This window comes from Bos taurus, chromosome 20, assembly GCF_002263795.3.
Source record: "Bos taurus isolate L1 Dominette 01449 registration number 42190680 breed Hereford chromosome 20, ARS-UCD2.0, whole genome shotgun sequence".
Taxonomy (NCBI): Eukaryota; Metazoa; Chordata; class Mammalia; order Artiodactyla; family Bovidae; genus Bos; species Bos taurus.
In genome coordinates this window covers 23,188,703-23,212,960 of record NC_037347.1, presented here as the reverse complement: position 1 = coordinate 23,212,960, position 24,258 = coordinate 23,188,703, and the positions used below count along the sequence as shown (strand labels likewise).

The window sequence follows — 24,258 nt, the reverse complement described above, 5'->3', positions numbered from 1 at the left end:
GCAAAAAATTATGCTGCTTTAATAAAAATGATCCTTCAAAAGTAAATAATAAAATCACTATACTTAGAATATGTCAAGTTCTGATATATTTTTTCCTTAAGTGCATTTTATTCAAACCTTAATAATAAATACATTATTACATTCCTTTTTATAAAGCATACTATGGGCCAGGTACTGCTCAAATGCCTTGTGTGTATTAACTCATTTAAATCTCACAATAACCCTAGAAGTTAGAGACATTACTATCCCCATCTTACAGATCATGAAACCGAGACACAGATTAAGTGATGGCTAAAGTTTCATTGTTGTTAACTAGAATTAAGTGGGATGGTATTATATGTTAAATATGATATGGAAAATCAAGGGAAGAGTCAGGAGAGTAATCAGTGCATACAGATTGGAAGTCAAGTCCTACAAAGAATAATTAGGATAACTAGGTAAATTTAATTTGGGCAAGAGAGGGGTTAAAAAGCATTTCTTCAATACTTGAAGACTTGAACAGTGGAAAAGGAAAGTGGACCTACAACAGAAGCATTTTTAAGATTAATGAGAAAAGTTACAAGGAAGAAAATTTGGGTTTAAGACTAAGGAAAGACTTTTAAATGAGAAAAAATTTCAGCTTAAGGTTTGTATCATTTCCAGTGTTTAAAAAGAGGCTGTGTTCTTGAATTTGAAGAGGGTTTGACTTAGAGCAATGCTTCTCAAATTATCTGGGGTGAAGGATCAGTTTAGATTTTCTTCACCCAATCCTTTACAGACATATACTTTTGTTTTACATTTGATGAGGCAAATCCATTGATCACATAGCCATAGATATCATGGCTATGTCAAATTGTTAAAAGCGTTTCTAAACATTTATTCTTAATTTCTGTACTCAACTCATTATGGACCAATAATAACCAGTTCTCAGGCTGTGGACCAGTTGGAGCAGTACTGCTCTAAGTGATCTTTCTTCTGGTATCACAATCTCACTGCTGCTCAGTGACATCTTTGGCTATTAAGGAGTGAAGTGCTAAAAGTTAACAAACCTGATTCTGTTTCTTTATTTAAAAAAATTAACAAAATTCCCTTTTTTCCTTCTCAATATTAAACTTACTGTTAGTACAGCTGAACAAGATTTAGGATTACTGAGTGCTTCAACTCAAATTATACAAATTATACTTTGTCAAGAGCATTTTAACTTGAGTCCATTTTTAAGGCAACATCGTTGTTTCAATAATGATCCTAAAGAATAAATATGTAAGCATAATTATATAATTATTCAGCAATACACAAACCTAATTTGTGGGATCGGGAAGTAGGATATCTCATGAACCTTACCTATAGATTCAGTGGTGAGGAAAATAAACAAGGCTTGCACTATCCAAGTTTGCAATGTGAACATCTTGCATAGATATTTCTGTAAAAGACACATGCAATATTATTTTAAATATTTTTACTCTTACTATGCATAATAAAGACACAAGTTCTAAAGCTCTTTTGTTTCCATTGTATAGTTGTTTTCTAAAAGGTGGTAAAATTCTTGTGAGAATGCAGAAAACAAACTGAACTCTTCAGAATATTTTTCTTTATTCCCCCTAATGTTATGGCTACGTAAAATACAGCTGGGAAACATACTTTATACTTTGGTGTTTTTAGTTACTAAGTCATGTCCAACTCTTGTGACCCCATGGACTGGAGCCACTAGGCTCCTGTGTCCATGAGATTTCCCAGGCAAGAATACTGGAGTAGGTTGCCATTTCCTTCTCCAGGGGATCTTCTGGCGCCAGGGATTAAACCCAGGTCTGCATTGCATGCAGATTCTTTACTGACTAAGCCACCAGGGAAGCCCAATTTATACTTTAAGGTCAATTAAAAGAGCAATCCTGTTTCTATATTATGAAGTCTTACATTGCTAGTAAATATTCTGTGAGACTGAAGAGTTCAGAGAGACAAATTTCTACATGGCAAAACCTCTCCATTGGCAAGTTCAAAAGATAATAGCCAAACAGGAAAAAATAAGCTTGTAATTCATAGCCTGACCAAAATTATCCCAATATATGAAGAATGCCTACAAATCATTACAAAAATTCCAACAACTCACCTTCCCTGTTTAGAAGAAAACATGCAAGATGAGCCAAACAGGCAATTTATAGAGAAGGAAACACAAGTAACTCAAACATATGAAATGATACTTTCAACCTCACTCATAATGAGATACAAATTAAAACAAGCCAGACAACAAGGGATTCAATGCAATCCCTATCAAGCTACCAACGGTATTCTTCACAGAGCTAGAACAAATAATTTCACAATTTGTATGGAAATACAAAAAACCTCGAATAGCCAAAGCTATCTTGAGAAAGAAGAATGGAACTGGAGGAATCAACCTACCTGACTTCAGGCTCTATTACAAAGCCACAGTTATCAAGACAGTATGGTACTGGCACAAAGACAGAAATATAGATCAATGGAACAAAATAGAAAGCCCAGAGATAAATCCACGCACATATGGACACCTCATCTTTGACAAAGGAGGCAAGAATATACAATGGATTAAAGACAATCTCTTTAACAAGTGGTGCTGGGAACTCTGGTCAACCACTTGTAGAAGAATGAAACTAGAACACTTTCTAACACCTTACACAAAAATAAACTCAAAATGGATTAAAGATCTAAACGTAAGACCAGAAACTATAAAACTCCTAGAGGAGAACATAGGCAAAACACTCTCCGACATACATCACAGCAGGATCCTCTATGACCCACCTCCCAGAATATTGGAAATAAAAGCAAAAATAAACAAATGGGACCTAATTAAACTTAAAAGCTTCTGCACAACAAAGGAAACTCTAAGCAAGGTGAAAAGACAGCCTTCAGAATGGGAGAAAATAATAGCAAATGAAGCAACTGACAAACAACTAATCTCAAAAATATACAAGCAACTCCTACAGCTCAACTCCAGAAAAATAAATGACCCAATCAAAAAATGGGCCAAAGAACTAAACGACATTTCTCCAAAGAAGACATACAGATGGCTAACAAACACATGAAAAGATGCTCAACATCACTCATTATCAGAGAAATGCAAATCAAAACCACTATGAGGTACCATTTCACACCAGTCAGAATGGCTGCAATCCAAAAGTCTACAAGCAATAAATGCTGGAGAGGGTGTGAAGAAAAGGGAACTCTCTTACACTGTTGGTGGGAATGCAAACTAGTACAGCCACTATGGAGAACAGTGTGGAGATTCCTTAAAAAACTGGAAATAGAACTGCCTTATGATCCAGCAATCCCACTGCTGGGCATACACACTGAGGAAACCAGAAGGGAAAGAGACACGTGTACCCCAATGTTCATCGCAGCACTGTTTATAATAGCCAGGACATGGAAGCAACCTAGATGCCCATCAGCAGATGAATGGATAAGAAAGCTGTGGTACATATACACAATGGAGTATTACTCAGCCATTAAAAAGAATACATTTGAATCAGTTCTAATGAGATGGATGAAACTGGAACCTATTATACAGAGTGAAGTAAGCCAGAAAGAAAAACACCAATACAGTATACTAACACATATATATGGAATTTAGAAAGATGGTAACAATAACCCTGTGTTTAAAAAAAAAAAAAAAAAAAACAAGCCAGACGGGAATGTAAGATGATACAAACACTTTGGAAAACAATTTGGCAGTTCTTTACGAATTAAAAGCACATCATAAGACTTAGCATTTCCACTCCTAATAATGTATCCAAGAGAAATAAAAATAAATGTCCACATGAAGACTTATATCCAAACCTACAGCAGTTTTGCTTATAATAGCCCCAAACTAGAAACAATCTAAATGTCAATCAACTGGTGAAAGGATAAACAAATATTCAAACAGTAGTATATCCATACAATAGAATACTACTCAGCAATAAAAGGGGACGAACTAGTGATACAGGCAAGAGCATGAACAAATCTCAAAAGCACTATGTTGAATGAAACAAGCCATACAAAACAGGCTATATTCCAAATAGGGAAAGGAGTACATCAAGGCTATATATTGTCACCCTGCTTATTTAACTTATATGCAGAGTACATCATGAGAAACGCTGGGCTGGATAAAGTACAAGCTGGGATCAAGATTGCCAGGAAAAATATCAACAACTTCAGATATACAGATGACACCACCTTTATGATAGAAAGCAAAGAAGAACTAAAGAGCCTCTTGATGAAAGTGGAAAAGGAGAGTGAAAAAGTTGGCTTAAAGCTCAACATTCAGAAAACTTAAGATCATGGCATCCAGTCCCATCACTTCATGGCAAATAGATGTGGAAACAGTGACAGATGTTTATTTTGGGGGGCTCCAAAATCACTGCAGATGGTGACTGCAGCCATGAAATTAAAAGACGCTTGCTCCTTGGAAGAAAAGCTATGACAAACATAGATGGCATAGTAAAAAGCAGAGACATTACTTTGCCAACAAAGGTCCATCTAGTCAAGACTATGGTTTTTCCAGTAGTCATGTATGGATGTGTGAGTTGGACTACAAAGAAAGCTGAGTGCCAAAGAAGTAATGCTTTTGAACTGTGGTGTTGAAGAAGAGTCTTCGGAGTCCCTTGGACTGCAAGGAAATCAAACCAGCCCATCCTACAGGAAATAAGTACTGAATATTCATTGAAAGGACTGATGCTGAAGCTGAAACTCCAATACTTTGGCCACCTGACGCGAAGAACTGACTCATTTGAAAAGACCCTGATGCTGAGAAAGATTGAGGACAGAAGGGGATGACAGAGGATCAGATGGTTGGATGGCATCACCGACACAACTGACATGAGTTTGAGTCAACTCCGGAAGTTGGTGATGCACAGGGAGGCCTGGCGTGCTGCAGTCCATGGGGTCACAAAGAGTTGGACATGAGTAAGCAAGTGAACTGAACTGATACAATGTAAAATTCTATGTATGAGAAATTCAACAAATGGCAAAACTAGAGAAAGGGGAATAGATATACAGGGGCACAAAGGAGCTTGTGGGGACAGAAATGTGCTATGAATTGACTATGGTGGTGATAAGATTTTATACATTTGTCAAAATTTACCAAATTGTGTCAAGAATTGTGAAGGCTCTGAGATTTGATCCTGCTTACAAGTTAACCTGCTAGTTCCATGGATACTGGCAGAAGACACGAGACTCTTGAGTCAGCTACATATGATTTTATTACTCATACCAGGAACACCAGTCAGAATTAACAGCATTTTCCTGTGCCAGTTGCCCAAACCCGAATTCACAGAACACTGTGAAAAGTGTCATGGAACACCTGTACACACAGAGGGTTGTGTTCCAGGAGAGGAAGACTAAGCTTATTGGAAACCTGAATCTTTTAAAATGGCAGGAAGCACACCTGCTGGAGAAGGAAATAGCAACCCACTCCAGTATTCTTGCATGGAAAATCCCATGGATGGAGAAGCCTGGCAGGCTATAGTCCATGGGGTTGCCAAGAGTCAGACACGGCTGAGCAACTAACACACACACACACACACACACACACACACACACACACACACACACAAGTACACTTGCCCTCTACTTTGGAGGGAAACATGGCATCTGTTTTCCACGGCTGTCAGAAACCTGCTCTTTGCTTTATGAAGAGATACCATTTCTGTCTTTCAATATCCTTGAAAAGACAGTCTGGAAGAAAAGGCAGTTAGAGCTATTGCTCATAAGACATGCAGAAATGCAAGAGACCCAAGGGAAATTGCTTTCTAAATAACTGTACACTAAAAGTTGGTGAATTTTATTGTTTATAAATTGACCTCAATTAAAAACAAACAAAACCTATCCAGATAACACGTCCAGGCAAAAGAAATGAGTGCTAAATTTCTTCAAGAAATGTACAAGAATTTTCACAGAAGTTGTATTCATAAAAGTTGAAAAGTAGAAGCAACCAAACCAAAAATCCACAAGCAGTAGAATAAATTGCAGTATATTCAACTAACTAAATCACAGCAATGAAAAAGGATAAATTAAAGGTACTCACAGCAACATAACTAAATTTCACATATAATACAGAAGAATCCAAATGCAATAAAAGTAGGGTCTATATGATTTCCTTTATATTAAGTTCAAAAACAGGCTAACTTAAATCTATGGGGCTAGGTCCTGACAGTGGTTACTTTTGTGGGGAGGGCAGTGCAAGGACAGAGAGAACGTGCTGGGTTAGTGACCGTGAGCTCTATACTATGATTTGTGGACTTCACTGAATGTAAGTTGTATTTTGTAAAAATAGTAAACAAACAAAATTACTGCAATATTCTCACCTTCAGCACTGGCAAAAAAATTAAAAACTAAATTTGTGAAATAGGACATAAAAGCATTCTTCTACACTGATAGTTACAGTGTAAACTAGCATAGCCTTCCCCTCATTCTACACCTAAAATTATGAATTTCATTGTTTGTACATTAGACCTCAGTTAAAAACAAAAACCCTACCTACACAAGGTGTATGGCCAGTGTCGCTCTATCAATCAAAATTAAAGTACACATGTTTGAATCTAATTATTCTACTTGTACTACAGTATCCTATGGATATAAGCAAAACAACACATATACAAAGTTATTCACTATAGCATTCAATTTAATAGGAAAAGGCAGGAGCAACCTAAATGTTTGTGAATAAGGGACTAGTACACTCTGACATATACAAATATAGTATACTGTAGTCATAAAAAATGTACAGATATAGAAGTGTACAGATAGAAATGTATCTAAAATACACTGCTAAAGTATAAACAGTGTATTTATTATTCATGGGCAAAGACACAGCAAAAAAGACAAAACACATATTAATTTAAATATGTGCATAACATATCTCAGGAAGGATAAAAATTCAAATACTAGCTGCCACGGGCTGTTTGAGACACTAGACTGGGAGAGAACCTCTATACAGTACAGTCTTTGTACCTTTCCAACTTAGTACCCTGTGGCTTCAGTACTAGAAAGTAAATAAAATTTAAATTAAAAACCACTTAATGTGTTTTTTAAAACTGGGAAGTTTTATCTCTCCCAGATAAAATTACTAACTTCTTGATGAGAACTTCACAGTACTACACATGAAACAGTATTATTTCATGAAATATTAATACTAACTGCACTTTTATAATCCCTAACCAGGTAATAGTCAATCTATAACAAAGCAATTTCATAGTGAATTCTTTAGACTGTCTCAGGTAAAGCTATAAAAAAGAACTAGTTGCAGGATCCCTTTTTTCTACCTGTTTTACTCCTTCACTTCCCAACTTTGAATAGTCCTAGAATAGAAAAATCTACCATGTCATTGAACTGTTCATCAAAGCAACAGAACAAAAAATACATATATATGAGCATGTTGGTAGAGTACTACAAGGGGATTCCCAGGTGGCTCAGTGGTAAAGAATCTGCCTGCCAATGCGGGAGACGTGGGTTCAATCCCTGGGCTGGGAAGATGCTCTGGAGGAGGAAATGGCAACCCACTCCAGTATTCTTGCCTGGATAATCCCATGGACAGAGAAGCCTCTGGGCTATAATACACAGGGTCACAAAGAGTCAGACACCACAGCAACTGAGTTTGCATGCAGAGTACTATGTGGTCATGTCATCCTGACCCACTACCCTAGCAAGTACCTTGTTCACACTGTACAGAGGTTCTATTCTGAAAAAGGGCAATCTTTCTATTTACGCACTATAGTCTCATAACAAAACTCTGAAACAAGAAGTCCCAGTTCATTGTTCTGTGTCCGGTTCTAACTACTGCTTCTTGACCTACATACAGATTTCTCAGGAGGAAGGTAAGTGGTCTCGTATTCCCATCTCTTGAAGAATTTTCCACAGTTTGTTGTGATCCACAGAGTTAAAGGCTTCAGCTTAATCAATAAAGCACAAGTAGATGTTTTTCTCGAATTCTCTTGCTTTTTTGATTTGAGGGATTATCCTGTTTTAAAACTGACAGAATGGTTCAGTTTAGTTGTCGCTCAGTCACATCTGACTCTTTCTGACCCCATGGACTGCAGCAAGCCAGGTTTCCCTGTCCATCACCAACTCTCAGAGCTTACTCAAACTCATGTCCATCGAGTTGGTGATGCCATCCAACCATCTCATCATCTGTCATCCCCTTCTCCTCCTTCCTTCAATCTTTCCCAGCATGAGGGTCTTTTCCAGTGAGTCAGTTCTTCACACCAGGCGGCCAAATTATTGGAGCTTCAGCTTCAGCATCAGTCCTTTCAATGAATATTTAGGATTGATTTCCTTTAGGATTGACTGGTTGGATCTCCTTGCTGTCCAAAGGACACTGAAGAGTCCTCCAACACCACAGTTTAAAAGCCATCAATCCTTCGGCACTCAGCTTTCTTTATGGTCCAACTCTCACATCCATACATGACTACTGGAAAAACCATGACTAGACCTTTGTCGGTAAAGTAATGTCTCTACTTTCTAATATGCTGTCTAGGTTTGTCATAGCTTTTCTTCCTAGGAGTAAGCGTCTTAATTTCATGGCTGAGGCCACCATATGTAGTGATTTTGGAGCTCAAGAAAATAACTGTTTCCATTGTTTTCACATCTATTTGCCATGAAGTGATGGCACTGGATGCCATGATCTTCATTTTTTGATGCTGAGCTTTCTTTAAGCCAACTTTTTCACTCTCTTCTTTCACTTTCATAAAGAGGCTCTTTAGTTCTTCTTTGCTTTCTGCCATAAGGGGTGGTGTCATCTGCATATCTGAGGTTATTGATATTTCTCCTGGCAATCTTGATTCCAGCTGGTGCTTCATCCAGTCCAGAATTTTGCATGAAGTACTCTGCATATAAGTTAAATAAGCAGGGTGACAATATACAGCCTGGATGTACTCCCATCACAATTTGGAAACTGTTCGTTGTTCCATGTCTGGTTCTAACTGTTGCTTCTTAACCTGCAAACAGATTTCTCAAGAGGCAGGTAAGGTGGTCCAGTATTCCCATCTCTTGAAGAGTTTTCCAGTTTGTTGTGATCCACACGGTCAAAGGCTTTAGCATAGTCAATGAAGCAGAAGATGTTTAGTCATTAAGCCGTGTCCAACTCTGCCACCCCATCAGGCTCCTCTGTCCATGGGATTTCCCAGGCAAGAATACTGGAATGGGTTGCCATTCCCTTCTCCAGGGGATCTTCCTGACCCAGGGATCAAAACCATGTCTCCTGCATTAGCAGGAGGATTCTTGTACCACTGAGCCACCAGGGAAGCCCCGAATTAAAGCATATGTATATTATTACAGCAGTATATGTTATGTACCTGCTTCAAAAATGAACTCAGTTTATTCATTCAACAAATAAATGATGGACAGGGAGGCTTGGCATGCTGTGATTCATGGGGTCGCAAAGAGTTGGACACAACTGAGCGACTGAACTGAACTGATGCTGAGTATGATTCCAGATACTAGGAATATAGAATGGAGCAAAACATACAAGATCCTGCCTCATTTGCTTACACTCTATTTTGCGGACACAAAGAAAGTATTGGTTTCCTAGGGCAGTTGTAACAAAGTACCACAAACTTAAAAAAAAACTTATTCTCTTAAAATTCTGGAGATCAAAAGTCCTTCTGAGACTCTAGATAGATTTCTTCTTCACCTATTCAAAACTTCCGGTGGCAGCTGATAGTTCTTGACATATCTCAGCTTTTTACCTACAGCGCCACAGAGTAAATATTTTGGCTTTTTGGGCACTATTGATAGATGTCTCTTTCCCCATCCTTTATGTTTAGACTGTTTATCTCTTCATATTTAGAGTACTATCTTCTTTGTTGCTGGTGCTTGTTTTGCTTTGGTTTTGTAAGCAGCATGTATTTGTTTCCTGGGTTTTGTTCTCTCTCTTTTTTTTTTTTTTTTTTTGCTGCAGGGTGCAGTATGCAGGATCTTAATTCCCTGACCAGGGATGGAAGCTGTACTTCCTGCAGTGGAAGCACAGAGTCTTAACCACTGGACTGCCAAGGAAGTCCCGTCCTTATTTTTGTTAACTGAGCTTTTCTGTGTGTTTTTCACTTGTCACCTTTGGTTGACTTATAATCTATAATTTTTGTTTTGTTATTTTAGAGGTTGCTTCATGGTTTATAATATACATTGTTCCACGGGATCACAGAGACAGACTGAGCGATTAACATTTTCATTTTCATACATCTTAAACGTATCACAATCTTCCAGCATATGATACTGTTATCACCTCATGTAAAGTAAACTCTTAAGAGTAAACATACATTTCTCTTCTCTTGACTTTGTGCTATTTTGGAATGTACAAGCTCCCCAGTCCATGGAATTTTTCAGGAAAGAATACTGGAGTGGGATGCCATTTACTTCTCCAGGGGATCTCAAACCTGCATGTCTTGCATCTCCTGCATTGGCAAGCGGATTATTTACCACTGCACCACCAGAGAAGCCCTCTTAAGGTGGTAAGCTAGTTCAATCACAGGCTCACTTGTTTCCCATCTTGCAAGATCATTGCTTTTCACCACCAAGTGTTGAGTCTCTCGATTATGACTATTCTTTGTATGCTAACAATTACAGAAAACTAACCAAACTGATCACTTGGACCACAGCCTTGTCTAACAATGAAACTATGAGCCATGCCGTGTGGGGCCACCCAAGACAGATGGGTCACGATGGATAGTTCTGACAAAATGTGGTCCACTGGAGAAGGGAATGGCAAACCACTTAAGCATTCTTGCCTTGAGAACCCCATGAACAGTATGAAAAGGCAAAAAGATAGGACACTGAAAGATGAATGCCCCAGGTCAATAGATGCCCAATATGCTACTGCAGAAGAGAGGAAAAATAACTCCAGAAAGAATGAAGAGACGGAGCCAAAGCAAAAACAATGCCCAACTGTGAATGCGACTGGTGATGGAAGGAAAGTCCGATGCTGTGAAGAACAATATTACATAGGAACCTGGAATCTTCGGTTCATGAATCAAAGTACACTGATAGTGGTCAAACAGGAGATGGCAAGAGTGAACATCGACATTTTAGGAATCAGTGAACAAAAATGGTCTGAAATGGGTGAATTTAATTCAGATGGCCATTGTATCTACTACTGTGGGCAAGAATCCCTTAGAAGAAATGGAGTAGCCCTCAGAGTCAACAAAAGAGTCTGAAATGCAGCAGTTGGATGCAATCTCAAAAATGACAGAATGATCTCGGTTCATTTCCAAGGCAAACCATTCAACATCACAGTAATCCAAGTCTATGCCTCAACCACTAATGCCGAAGAAACAAGTTAAACAGTTCTGCTGCTGCTGCTGCTGCTGCTAAGTCACTTCAGTCGTGTCCGACTCTGTGCGACCCCATAGATGGCAGCCTGCCAGGCTCTGCCATCCCTGGGATTCTCCAGGCAAGAACACTGGAGTGGGTTGCCATTTCCTTCTCCAATGCAGGAAAGTGAAAAGTGGAAGTGAAGTCGCTCAGTCGTGTCCGACTCTTCGTGACCCCATGGACTGCAGCCTACCAGGCTCCTCCGTCCATGGGATTTTCCAGGCAAGAGTACTGGAGTGGGGTGCCATTGCCTTCCATGAAGACCTAAAAGACCTTCTTAGAACTAACACCAAAAAAAGATGTCTTTTTCACCATAGTGGACTGGAATGCAAAAGTAGAAAATCAAGAAAAACCTGGAATAACAGGCAAATTTGGCCTTGGAGTACAAAATGAAGCAGGGCAAACACTAACAGAGTTCTGTCAAGAGAAGACACAGGTCATAGCAAACACTCTCTTCCAACAACACAAGAAACAACTCTACATATGGACATCACCAGGTGGTCAATACCGAAATCAGACTGATTATATTCTTTGCAGCCAAAGATGGAGAAGCTCTATACAGTCAGCAAAGACAAGGCCAGGAGCTGACTGTAGCTCAGATCATGAACCCCTTATTGCCAAATTCAGACTTAAATTGAAGAAAGTAGGGAAAACCACTACACCATTCACATATGACTTATATCATATCCCTTACTATTATACAGTGAAAGTGACAAATAGATTCAAGGGATTAGGTCTGATAGAGCACCTGAAGAACTATGGACGGAGGTTCATGACATTTGTATAGGAAGTGTTGATCAAAACCATCCCCAAGAAGAATAAATGCAAAAAGGCAAAATGGTTGCCTGAGGAGGCCTTACAAAAAGATGAGTAAAGAAGAGAAGTGAAAGGCAAAGGAGAAAAGGAAAGGTATACCCATTTGAATGCAGAGTTCCAAAGCAAGGAGAGATAAGAAAGACTTCCTTAGTGATCAATGCAAAGAAATAGAGGAAAACAACAGAATGGGAAAGACCAGAGATCCCCTTCAAAAGAATTAGAGATACCAAGGGAACATTTCATGCAAAGATGGGCATAATAAAGGACAGAAATGGTATGGACCTAACAGAAGCAGAAGATATTAAGAAGAGATGGCGAGAATACACAGAACTATACAAAAAAAATCTTAATGACCTAGAAACCACGATGGTGTGATCACTCACCTCACCTAGAGCCAGACATCCTGGAATGCAAAGTCAAGTGGGCCTTACAACGCATCACTATGAATAAAGCTAGTGGAAGTGATGCAATTCCAGTTGAGCTATTTCAAGTCCTAAAAAATGATGCTGTGAAAGTGCCGTACTCAATATGCCAGCAAATCTGGAAAAATCAGCAGTGGCCACAGGCCGGGAAAAGCTCAGTTTTCATTCCAGTCCCAAAAAAGGCAATGCCAAAGAATGTTCAAACTACCACTCAATTGCACTCATCTCACATGCTAGCAAAGTAATGCTCAAAATTCTCCAAGCCAGGCTTCACCAGTACGTGAACTGAGAACTTCCAGATGTTAAAGCTGGATTTAGAAAAGGCAGAGGAACCAGAGATCAAATTGCTAACATCCGCTGGATCATATAAAAAGTAAGAGAATTCCAGGAAAACAGCTATTTTTGCTTCATTGACTACACTAAAGCCTTTGTCTGTGTGGATCACAACAAATTGTGAAAAATTCTTCAAGAGATGGGAATACCAGACCACCTTATCTGCCTCCTGAACAATCTGTATGTGGGTCAAGCCAAGAGGCAATAGTTAGAACCGGACATAGAACAACAAATTGGTTCCAAATTGAGAAAGGAGTACGTCAAGCCTGTATACTTTCACCCTGGTCATTTAACTTATATGCGGATTACATCATGCAAAATGCCACACAAATGAAGCACCGGCTGGAATCAAGATTGCTGGAAGAAATATCAGTAACCTCAGATAAGCAGATGACACCACCTTTATGGCAGAAAGCAAAGAGGAACTTAAGAGCCTCTTGAGGAAAGTGAAAGAGAAGAGTGAAAAGCTGGTTTAAAACCCAACATTCAAAAAAAAGATCATATCTGGTCCCTTCACTTAATGGCCAACAGATGTGGAAACAATGGAAACAGTGACAGATTTTATTTTGTTGGGCTCCAAAATCACTGTTGATGGTGACCTCAGCTGTGAAATTCAAGGATGCTTGCTCCTTGGAAGAAAAGCTATGACAAATCTAAACAGCATACTAAAAAGCAGAAACATTAGCTTACTGACAAAGGTCTCTCTAGTCATGGTTTTTCCAATAGTCATGTATGGATGTAAGAGTCAGACAATAAAGAAAACTGAGCAGCAAAGGATTGATGCTTTTGAACTGTGGTGTTGGAGAAGACTCTATGAGTTCCTCGGACAGCAAGGAGATCAAACCAGTCCATCCTAAAGGAAATCAATCCTGAATATTTATTGGAAGGACTGATGCTAAAGCCAAAGCTCAAATACTCTGGCCATCTGATATGAAGAACTAACTCACTGGAAAAGACCCTGATGCTGGGAAAGATTGAAGGGAGGAGGAGAAGGAGACGACAGATGATGAGATGGTTGGATGGCATCACCAACTCCATGGACATAAGTTTGTGCAAGCTCTGGGAGCTGGTGATGGACAGGGAAACTTGGCATGCTGCAGTCCATGGGGTCACAAAGAGTTGGACATGACTGAGTGACTGAACTGAAGAAGTATTCTGCCTAAACAACACAAGTATCTTTCAGCACAAGAAAATACACCAATGCTATCCCCTAGATTTATTAAAAGATTAAAAAGAAAACAACACAATCATTGCACTAGATGCCTGAAAAGCAACTCATACTATTCAACAACTATTCACTTAAAATTTTTAAATAACAACAAAGTATTGAAACCTAAAACTGAAAGAGATGGATATTTATCTTGATGAAATAGGTAAGAGGATGGACTCTATAATCAGACTGCCTGTATTAAAATTCTAGATCCTCTATTTTTTGTAAAACATCTTAAGCAAGTTATTTATTAGCTCTAAATTTCATTTTCCCTACCTATAAAAATGAGGATAATACCACCTACTGAAATGTCAGGAGTAAATAAGTCAGCACACACGGACTGTTTAGAATCCATTTGCCTCATACTCAATAAACAGTAACAGCTGTTAGCAGTGTTGCTCTTGCTGTTTCTGCCACAGTACCTTATCAGAAACCTATAGTAAACATCATATTTAAAGATAAAAAGAAGCATTCCTATTAAGGTCAGGCTTCAAACAAGATGCTTTGAGTCATCATTTATTCAACATTGTTATAGCAGCCTTAAAAAATTATAAACTGATAAGATATAAAAATGGAAAAAGAAAAACTTGTAGATGATATGAAAACAAAGGGAATCAATTAACAAACTACTAGGACCACTGAGAGCATAACAGAACAGTTGAACAAAAAGATGATGAAAAAAATACCTCTCCCATACACCGGCAATATCCAGTTAGAAAATGTAATAGAAAACAAAAATCCTATTAACAAGAGCATTTAAAATAATAAAATATATCTAGACAAAACAGTAAAATCAGAGCAATGCAAGAAGTTTATGGAGAAAACTACAAAACTTTACTAAAAATTGTTCATTAGTAAGACCTAAACACCATGGAAAGAAAAATTATATATACACACATATAGACACATCAGTTCTTCACAAACATATTAATACAATTTTAACTTGCAATGTGGTTTACTTTACAAACCAACTTAAAATTTTACATAAAATATTAGAGAACAGCCAGAAGCCAATTTTCAAAAAGAAGAAACAGAAACTTGATGTTACATCTATTAAGACATACTATAAAGTTATAGTAAGTAAAACATGGCATTGGCATAGAAACAAAAAGTCCAGAAACAGACACAAGTGTGTATGTGTCTGTCTCTGTGTATATAAGAATTTAATATTTTATGGGAAAAAACTACTGATATCACTGGGGAAATAGAGGAATATTCAATAAATAGCATTGAGACAACTGGTTCCACAAGTGAAAAAATAAAGAGCATATATCCCAGATTGATTAAGGATCTAAATGCAAAACCAAAATTGTAGGACTACTGAAGAAAATACAGAGTATATTTTTGACCTTAGAGTTGGAGAAAGCCTTTTACAAGTTATTACTATAGGGGAACACATGCCACAGAGCATCCAAACAAAAACGGACTGCTAAGAAGACCAATATGAAATGCATTATTCAGAAGTAATGATAAAACCAATCTATCTTAGAGCAAATGGTGAAACTAGTTAATTTGGGTCAAAAGCAAATGAGAATTTACAAGCAGAACTGTCAAATTTTCACAGGGCAATAGATTCATTGTGCTGAAAGGAATGAAGCTCCTTCTATGGATATACATACATTCAGCTTTAAAACAATAATCCATAATATACCACATTTCAAGGGATGGAGCTCTCTTACTCATGTCAACTGGCTAATATTTCTTATGAAATTGCACTAAGATATGATAAATTCAATAAAAAATAAACTATAGCCATTTTAACAATATCACAAACATTCTGAAGCATTTCACATTATCTCCGCTTCCTGCATTTTCATATCTCTCAGTTTCTATGTAACCATATCAGTGGTTGAATTCTTTCCTTTATTCACTTTACTGTCTCATTCACAGCATTCTCTGCTAGGTCTTATTTTCTGGCTATGAATGTACCCAAAAGTATTTGACATCTATTCTTCTTTTAAAATACCAACTTCTTTGAAAATGTATGACTTCACCTGCTATCTTCACACAAAATAATTTCAAATATTCTGAGATCTTCCTTCTAAGTTCAGTTATATATCATCATCTTGGATATTCTGCCTGTTAACTCAAATAAGCTTAATATGTCTAAAAATACATACTCAACACACACATAAATATATAAATGCACCCACTTAAAAAAGAAAAATTATAATGCTTTCTGAAAGTCACTCAGTCCTGTCCGACTCTTTGCAACCCCATGGACTATACAGTCCATGGAATTCTCCAGGCCAGAATACTGGAGTGGGTAGCCTTTCCCTTCTCCAGGGGATCCTTCCAACCCAGGGATCGAACCCAGGTCTCCCGCATCACAGGCGGATTCTTTACCAGCTGAGCCACAAGGGAAGCCCAAGAATACTGGAGTGGGTAGCCTATCCCTTCTCCAAGGTATCTTCCCGACTCAGGAATCAAACCGGGGTCTCCAATATTGCAAGTGGATTCTTTACCAACTGAGCTATCAGGGAATCCTCATCTAAAAACACATCCTTCTTGAATTTTCTACAGTGGGGTCCCTCATTGTCTCTTGCCTATCCATTACATTCTAGCTATTCTCAGTTACAAATCTTATTCAATCTTCTTTCATAATCTTTCCCACTTGTTTTTTCTTTTCTACCCTCTACCATGACCAACTAATTCAGGCACTGATCACCTCAGTTCTTACAAACTGCCTTCTTCCTTCTGGTCTCTTTCTTCCCTCCAACTCATTCTGAATATTATTACTGATGGGTGAAATATCTCTAAACATATTTCAAACTTGTCACTCTTTTCCTCATAGATTTTTAAAGGGTGAATAATAATGCCCAATATTTTAGCTATTTAAGAACTTGAAAATTTGGTTCCAGTGTGCTTGTCCAATTTCTCTTTTTTAATATTTAAATCTATTCTTCAGTTCAGTTCAGTTGCTCAGTCGTGTCCGACTCTTTGCGACCCCATGAATCGCAGCACTCCAGGCCTCCCTGTCCATCACCATCTCCCGGAATTCACCCAAACTCACGTCCATCTTAAGAAAAACCAAAACCCTCTACTCAGATTTTGCCCTCAAGCTCTATGTTTTTCAGAGTGTGCTTCCACAAATGCTATTCCTTGACTCCAGAAATGTCTTTCCCCAAACTCTGCTTTGTATTGTTTATAACTCAGAAGAAACATTATCTCTTCTGTGGAATTCCTCCCCACTCCCATAAACATCTTTACTCCCAAAGCACTTGTATACAGTTCCCTAACAGGATCCACAGCATTTGCATTGTAATTTTTGTTTATATTTTTTACATCCTGAGAATCTAACATACTTTAAAGCACAGACTGTTGCTGTTTAGCTGCTAAGTCATGTATGATTCTTTTGCAACCTCATGGACTGCAGCCTGCCAGGTTCCTCTGTCCATGGGATATTCCAGATAAGCAGACTGGAGTGGGTTGCCATTTCCTTCTCCAGCAGATCTTCAAGACCCAGGGATTGAACTCACATCTCCTGCATTGGCAAGTGGATTCTTCACCACTGAACCAAGAGGGAAGCCCTCTGAAGCACACGGTGGACAATTAAGAGTGGGTTTTAAAAGACCTCCTGGAATGGCCATATTATTCCAGCTGTCACTCAAGTATACTATATGAAGAGGCAGTATACTTACCAGTTTTAGGAGCTCAGATTCTGAAGTCAGGATGTCTAGGTATAAATTCTGGATATACCTCAGAAGATACCACTTCAATGGCAGAAAGCGAAGAGGAACTAAAGAGCCTCCTGATGAAGGTGAGAGTGAAAAAGCTGGCTTAAAACTCAACATTCAAAAACTAAGACCATGGCATCCAGTCCCATCACTTCATGGCAAATAGATGGGGAAAAAGTGGAAACGGTGACAGATTTTATTTTCTTGGGCTCCAAAATCACTACAGACAGTGACTGAAGACATGAAATTAAACGACACTGGCTCCTTGGAAGAAAAGCCATGACAAACCTCAGCAGTGTATTAAAAAGCAAAGACTTCACTTTGTTAACAAAGGTCCATCTAGTCAAAGCCATGGTTTTTCCAGAAGTCATATATGGATGTGAGAGTTGGACCATAAAGAAGGCTGAGCACTGAAGAATTGATCCTTTCAAACTGTGGTGTTGGAGAAGACTCTTGAGAGTCTCTTGGACAGTAAGGAGATTAAACCAGTCCATCCTAAAGGAAATTAACCCTTAATATTCACTGGAAGGACTGATGCTGAAGCAGAAGCTCCAATACTTAGGCCACCTGATGTGAAGAGCTGACTCACTGGAAAAGACCCTGCTGCTAGGAAAGATTGAAGGCAAGAGGAGAAAGAAGTGACAGGGGATGAGATGGTTGGATGGCATCATTGACTCAATGGATATGAGTTTGAGCAAACTCTAGAAGATAGTGAAGGACAGGGAAGCCTGGCTTGCTGCAGTTCACGAGTCTGCAAAGAGTCGGAACCGACTTAGCGAATGAACAATAACAACCACCACTTAATAGCCCTGTGGCACCGGGTGAGTTAATTAAACTCTCTATGCCTTGGCTTCTTTCTTTATTAAAGGGAAATAATAAGATCTACTTTATAAGGTTATGAAGATTAAATGAATTAATATAAGCAAAGTGTTCAAAACAGTGACTGACACAAAATAAGGATTACACACACATTGTACTACTATGATTACTATACCTTGATTATTTTTGACCCTTTCCACATTGACCCCTCTTTGGAATGGGCTCCTTTCATTTTTCCCTTTATCTAAATCTTACCTAGGTTTCACCCACTCCAGTATTCTTGTCTGGAAAATCCCTTGGACAAGAGCCTGGCAAACTACAGTTCACGGGGTCGAAAGAGTCGGACTTAGCAACTAAACCACCACCTACCCAGGTTTCAAGGTTGATGACCTCTGGTAAATCCTTTGATCATTTCAACCCATAAAAGATTACTTCCTAATCTGGATATTTATAGCATCTTCTGTATCACTGTGCATTTAATTAAAACTACCTTGCATCCTTGTTGTTTTTCACAAAATGTCTACCCAATTGCTGTAAACTCTTTGAAGGTCCTAAGGACAATTCATGCACCTTTCTGAGTTCCTACAGTAACTAAGTGCTTAGTACTTGTTATGCAAAATAATAAAGCTCAGTAGAAACTTCAACTCTGATCAAAATGTCTTTGCAATCAAAGAAATGGAGAAGACTGGGAGAACATTCCATGCTTCTCTAAGAGCCAAACTGCAAATGTATTAGCGCCAGGGAATTCTGACTCCCATTAAAATAAGCTGCTCTCAAATAGCTTCTGGGAGGAAAAAAACCCTCCCTGCAGAGGAATTTTGGGGAGTTCTTCCCAAACCAAATTGTAGCAGTGGACCCTCCATGAGAAACATGTTAGTATGACAAAATGACTGATTGCGAGTGCAGGATTTGGAATTACAGATCTAGGTTTCAAAGGGACACTGAGCTTTAGTTTCCTTCTTTATAAAGTGTGTGTACTGTAACATCAATTTCACGGGTATAAGACAATCGACATCCACCCTAACATTTAACTGAAATGTAAATTCCCTTGGAAAAATTTTAAATAAATTGAAAACATGGTAATTCATAAATAACTGAACACATTTTTCAGTACATAAGAAAATGTATTAAATTAGCCATGTATATTCTAAATTACCTATGAGAAAATTAAACATGTAGAGTCAATAACACAGAATTGGGATGAAGGAAAAATTCTACCACAAAATTCATCTTTTATGACACTTTCTCCATCCAGTAATTTTTTCTTCCACTTGTGATTAAAAACAAGTATTCAAAATTGTCCCCAAAGAGAAATATTTGGAAAGCACAATTTAACCTAATAGCAAGTTGGTTCTATAATTGTAGTATTCCAGTTTACAGTTCAAAAATACTTCAAATAGGAATTAACATGAATTTAAGAAATTATGATAATGGTGAATAGCTCATATGATGATCTGAGTCAGTAATTTCAAATTAAGAGTTGTTCCAACTTGAAGCTGGCAGTCGCACAGTCTAAAGGGTTTGTTTACAGTACTGACTAAACCAAACACTCCAATCTTTTAGAATTTCATCCTGGCATCCTAACAATTATTTCAAAGCAGTATAATCGCTGAAATGCCCAATACTACACAAATTAAACCGAAATGGGAAGAAGAAAAGAACAAAAGTGGCAGGTCTTATCTTTAAGCTGAGATTTTGTTCTTTTTCAGTTCGAAAAAATACTGAAAAACAGAACTCTGCTGCTTGGAATGATCTTTAAACTTGGGGGAGGGGTGATAGAATTTTTTTTAAATCCGGCGCCTTTAGGATACAGTGATATGTGGGGTTCATTAGGGCCTGGCTCTGTAAGCAATCAAAAGATGAAAAGAGGCATTAGTGAGGAATTTGAGTACACGGTGTAACTTTCAGCAATGTTGAGGCGTTACAATGATGAAAAGGAAATTAATCTCCGAGATGAAAATGAAGGGTCAAGTGCGGGGCTAATGGAATTTAAGGGAGACAGAAGAGGAACCGAGGGAAACCGGGGACTTGGTAGCCAAAAGGGGTAGAGTCAAGAAAGGCGTTGGAAACTAGAGGCTTAAGAAGGGGGTGTGTGTGTGTGTGTGTGTGTGTGTGTTTGTGTGTAAGTGAGGCTTTTTTTAGCGTTGGGAAATCTAGGTGATAAACTTGTGGAGATCAAATTCGGAGATGTGGGAACAGGGAGAGAAAGGAATGTGGGGATTTCCAGGCTGGGGTAACAAGAAGTTTGGGGCGCGCGCTGTCGGGGCGCCCCTCTCCCGGAGAAGTATGGCCCCCTCAAGTCCCCCGACCCGGCCGCCCCCACGCAGCCCTCACCCTCCGGCTACACGGCCCTTCAACCCGGCCAAGGCCCCTCCTCACCTCAGGCCGCGGTGACTCGCTCCTCCGCGTCTCCACAGAACACGTCCCACTCGGCGCCTGGCCCGGCCGAGTCCGTCGGCCAGCAGCCGCGGCCCCAAGCTCAGATGCGCCCGGGCCTTCCCCGCGCGGCTCCGCGGGCCTGTCGGCTCCTTGCCCCAGCTCCGGCTAGCTCCCCAGACCTTCCAGCAGACGCGGCACGCGTCCCTCCTCCCGCTGCGGGGCAAGGCGCCCCCTGACCCCGCCCCGCGGCGCCCCGTAACGCCCCGCCCCCGGACTTGGTCCTGGACTCTGTAAGCTGATTGGCCTCTGTGATACCCGGCGCGCTACGGCATTGGCTCAGCTGTAGCCCGAAGGCGAGGAGGCGGTACTCCGAGTGGCTGCTATTCCCGTAACGCGGTTCCTGGCGTCCCGGATTCCGGTGGCTGCGCCCGCGTCGCCTCTCCCAGACTAGATCGAAGGGTTCCCCCACCTCCCCTCTGCGGGCGGAAGGAGCGGAATGTTCCATTTTTCCGTGGAATAACGGGGTCGTGAACTAAAGCTCGGGTGCTACCCGCGCCGTCCGTCCTCACTTCTTGCCGCGGCTCTTTTGGCCTGCGTTCAGTGCCTTCCCCAGGGACCTCGGAGCCGCGAGGGACCGCCGGCTGTCCTTGGGGACTGGGGAAGCGTGGGAGTTCCTCAGGGAACGTGAAGGGCTCAGTGACAATAATTCCATGTGAGGTTACCGCAGATTGTGGCGGCTTCGGTCCAAGTCTTACATAAAAGAACCTTGCCATGATATATATTTTTAAGTTAATAAATATGTTTGGGTGTGATCGATCAGAGAACCTCAGAGTTGGTGACACGCTAAAAAACTAGTTTTTCTTGCAATTTGTACCTCCCAATCTGTGACAAAAATACCAAATAAAAACAAATTTCATTACAGCCTTTCTCTTTCACACTAGTGGTCTGGAAAATGAACCTTTAGGCTCACTTTGATATATATTTTTTCAAAGTAAGATGAGAAGCTTAAAATATAAATGGTGTGTGTGTGTATCAAGAAACATACCCAAGGCCAGCGCCTTTTGTGAAAGAATGGCAGGCTATTGGAGGGCAATAATGATTTAATAGACTTGAACAAATTATACCCATAAATTAACAATTGTAACGTTCTTCATTATATTGAGGATTCAGATACAGTAAAACACAAAGCAAATTATGATCTCCTAGTTGATCAGATAATTTTTAAAACACAGGAAAGTGGGCCTGTTTTGTGTCTAGCTAAGGGAGTGAGTCTCAGGCCAGCTCAGGGGTTGTGCTGCAGAAGAGACAAAGCTCCATTGTGTGTTTGGTTCTTGCTGCTTCCTGTCATCCTATATCTAACCTCCAGAGAGTGACTGGATTGTATTCTAGTTCAGCCTTTTATGGGTGTATTTATTTTAAAACAAACTTATAAAATGTTAAATGAGGGGGGATAAATTAGGAGTTTTATATGCACACTGCTATATATAAATCAGATAACCAAGGACCTACTGTATAGCACAGGGAACTACAGTCAATATCAACAACCTCAGATATGCAGATGATACCACCCTGAAGGCAGAAAGTTAAGAGGAACTAAAGAGTCTCTTGATGAAAGTGAAAGAGGAGAGTGAAAAAAGCTGGCTTAAAACTCAACATTCAAAAACTAAGATCATGAAAAAAAAAAAACACTAAAATCATGGCACCCTGTTTCATCACTCCATGGCAAATAAATGGGGAAAAAGTGGAAACAGTGACAGATTTTATTTTCTTGGGGTCCAAAATCACTGTAGATGGTGACTGCAGCCATGAAATTAAAAGACACTTGCTCCTTGGAAGAAAAGCTATGACCAACCTAGACAACATATTAAAAAGCAGAGACATTACTTTGCAAACAAAGGTCCGTCTAGTCAAAGCTATGTTTTTTCCAGTACTCATGTATGGATGTAAGAGGTGGACTATAAAGAAGGCTGAGCGCCAAACTGATGCTGTCAAACTGTGGTGCTGGAGAAGACTCTTCAGAGTCCCTTGGACTGCAAGGAGATCAAACCAGTCAATTCAAAAGGAAATCAGTCCTGAATATTCATTGGAAGGGCTGAAGCTGAAGCTCCGATACTTTGACCACATGATTTGAAGAGCCAACTCATTGGAAAAGACTTTCATGCTGGGAAAGATTGAGGGCAAGAGAAGAGCGGGCGACAGAGGATGAGATGGTTGGATGGCATTACTGACTCAACAGACATGAGTTTGAGCAAACTCAGGGAGATAGTGGAGGACAGGGAAGCCTGGTGTGCTTCTGACCATGGGGTTTCAAAGAGTTGGACACAAGTTAGTGACTGAACACCAACAATAAGGGAAAATAATCTGAAAAAAATAGTATATGTAACTGAATCACTTTGCTATACTCTTGAATCTAACACAACATTGTAAATAAAGTATTATTCAATTAAAAAATTAAAATTAAAAAAAATATTTGGGGCTTAATGGCAACCCACTCCAGTACTCTTGCCTGGAAAATCCCATGGATCAAGGAGCCTGATAGGCTGCCGTCCATGGGGTCTCAAAGAGTTGGACACAACTGAGCGACTTCACTTTCACTTTCCACTTTCATGCATTGGAGAAGGAAATGGCAACCCACTTCAGTGTTCTTTCCTGGAGAATCCCAGGGATGGGGAAGCCTGGTGGGCTGCTGTCCATGGAGTTGCACAGAGTCAGACACGACTGAAGCGACTTAGCAGCAGCAGCACCAGCTGGTGGGTCAGTGGTAAAGAATTCGCCTGCCAATGCAGGAGATACAGGTTTGATCCCTAATCTGGGATCATTCCACGTACTGCAGAGCAACTGAGTCCGTGTGCCACAACTATTGAGCCTGTGCTCTAGAGCTGGGGAGCCACAATTACTGAGCTCATGTGCTGCAACTAAACTTAAAAATTTCATTTAGATCTAATGGACATTTATTTAGGGGCAATATATACCAGTTAAGTGTATTTTCTGTTTTCAAATTGCATGGGTTTGAATACTGGTGCTACTACCTTCCATGCCTATGAACTTGGGCAGATCTTCTCAGATTCTTCAATCAAATGAGAAGAAAACAGTACTGTCAACTTTAAAAAAGTGTAAAATGTGAGAGTTGCAAGTTAAGTTTAATTTGGGGCAAAATGAAGACAATTGCGCCGGAGAAGGCAATGGCAACCCACTCCAGTACTCTTGCCTGGAAAATCCCATGGATGGAGGAACCTGGTGGGCTGCCGTTTATAGGGTCACACAGAGTCGGACACGACTCTGCAGCAGCAGAAGACAATAGCGCAGGAGACAGCACCTC

General features: G+C 39.6%; 1 protein-coding gene and 1 non-coding gene across 4 annotated transcripts in view; both read right to left on the bottom strand.

Annotated features, from left to right (window-relative positions):
* IL6ST (interleukin 6 cytokine family signal transducer) overlaps nt 1–21,173 on the bottom strand; it is a 61,781-nt gene extending 40,608 nt beyond the window's left edge. The window contains exons 1-2 of one of the 3 annotated variants that reach the window (XM_002696322.7): nt 20,940–21,173; nt 1,321–1,399 (exon numbers count right to left, since the gene is read on the bottom strand). In XM_002696322.7, the coding sequence (XP_002696368.3) occupies nt 1,321–1,384 (64 nt within the window). In that variant the 5' untranslated portion in view covers nt 1,385–1,399; nt 20,940–21,173. Of the gene's footprint in view, nt 1–1,320; nt 1,400–17,705; nt 20,846–20,939 lie in introns of those variants that run through there. The other 2 variants (XM_010816769.4, XM_059878870.1) reach the window with 2 other exon arrangements.
* Nucleotides 14,039–14,117, bottom strand: MIR2359 (microRNA mir-2359). The gene has a single exon (NR_030951.1). It is a non-coding gene; the product is annotated as a microRNA mir-2359 (primary transcript).
* Nucleotides 21,174–24,258: the final 3,085 nt, after the last annotated feature.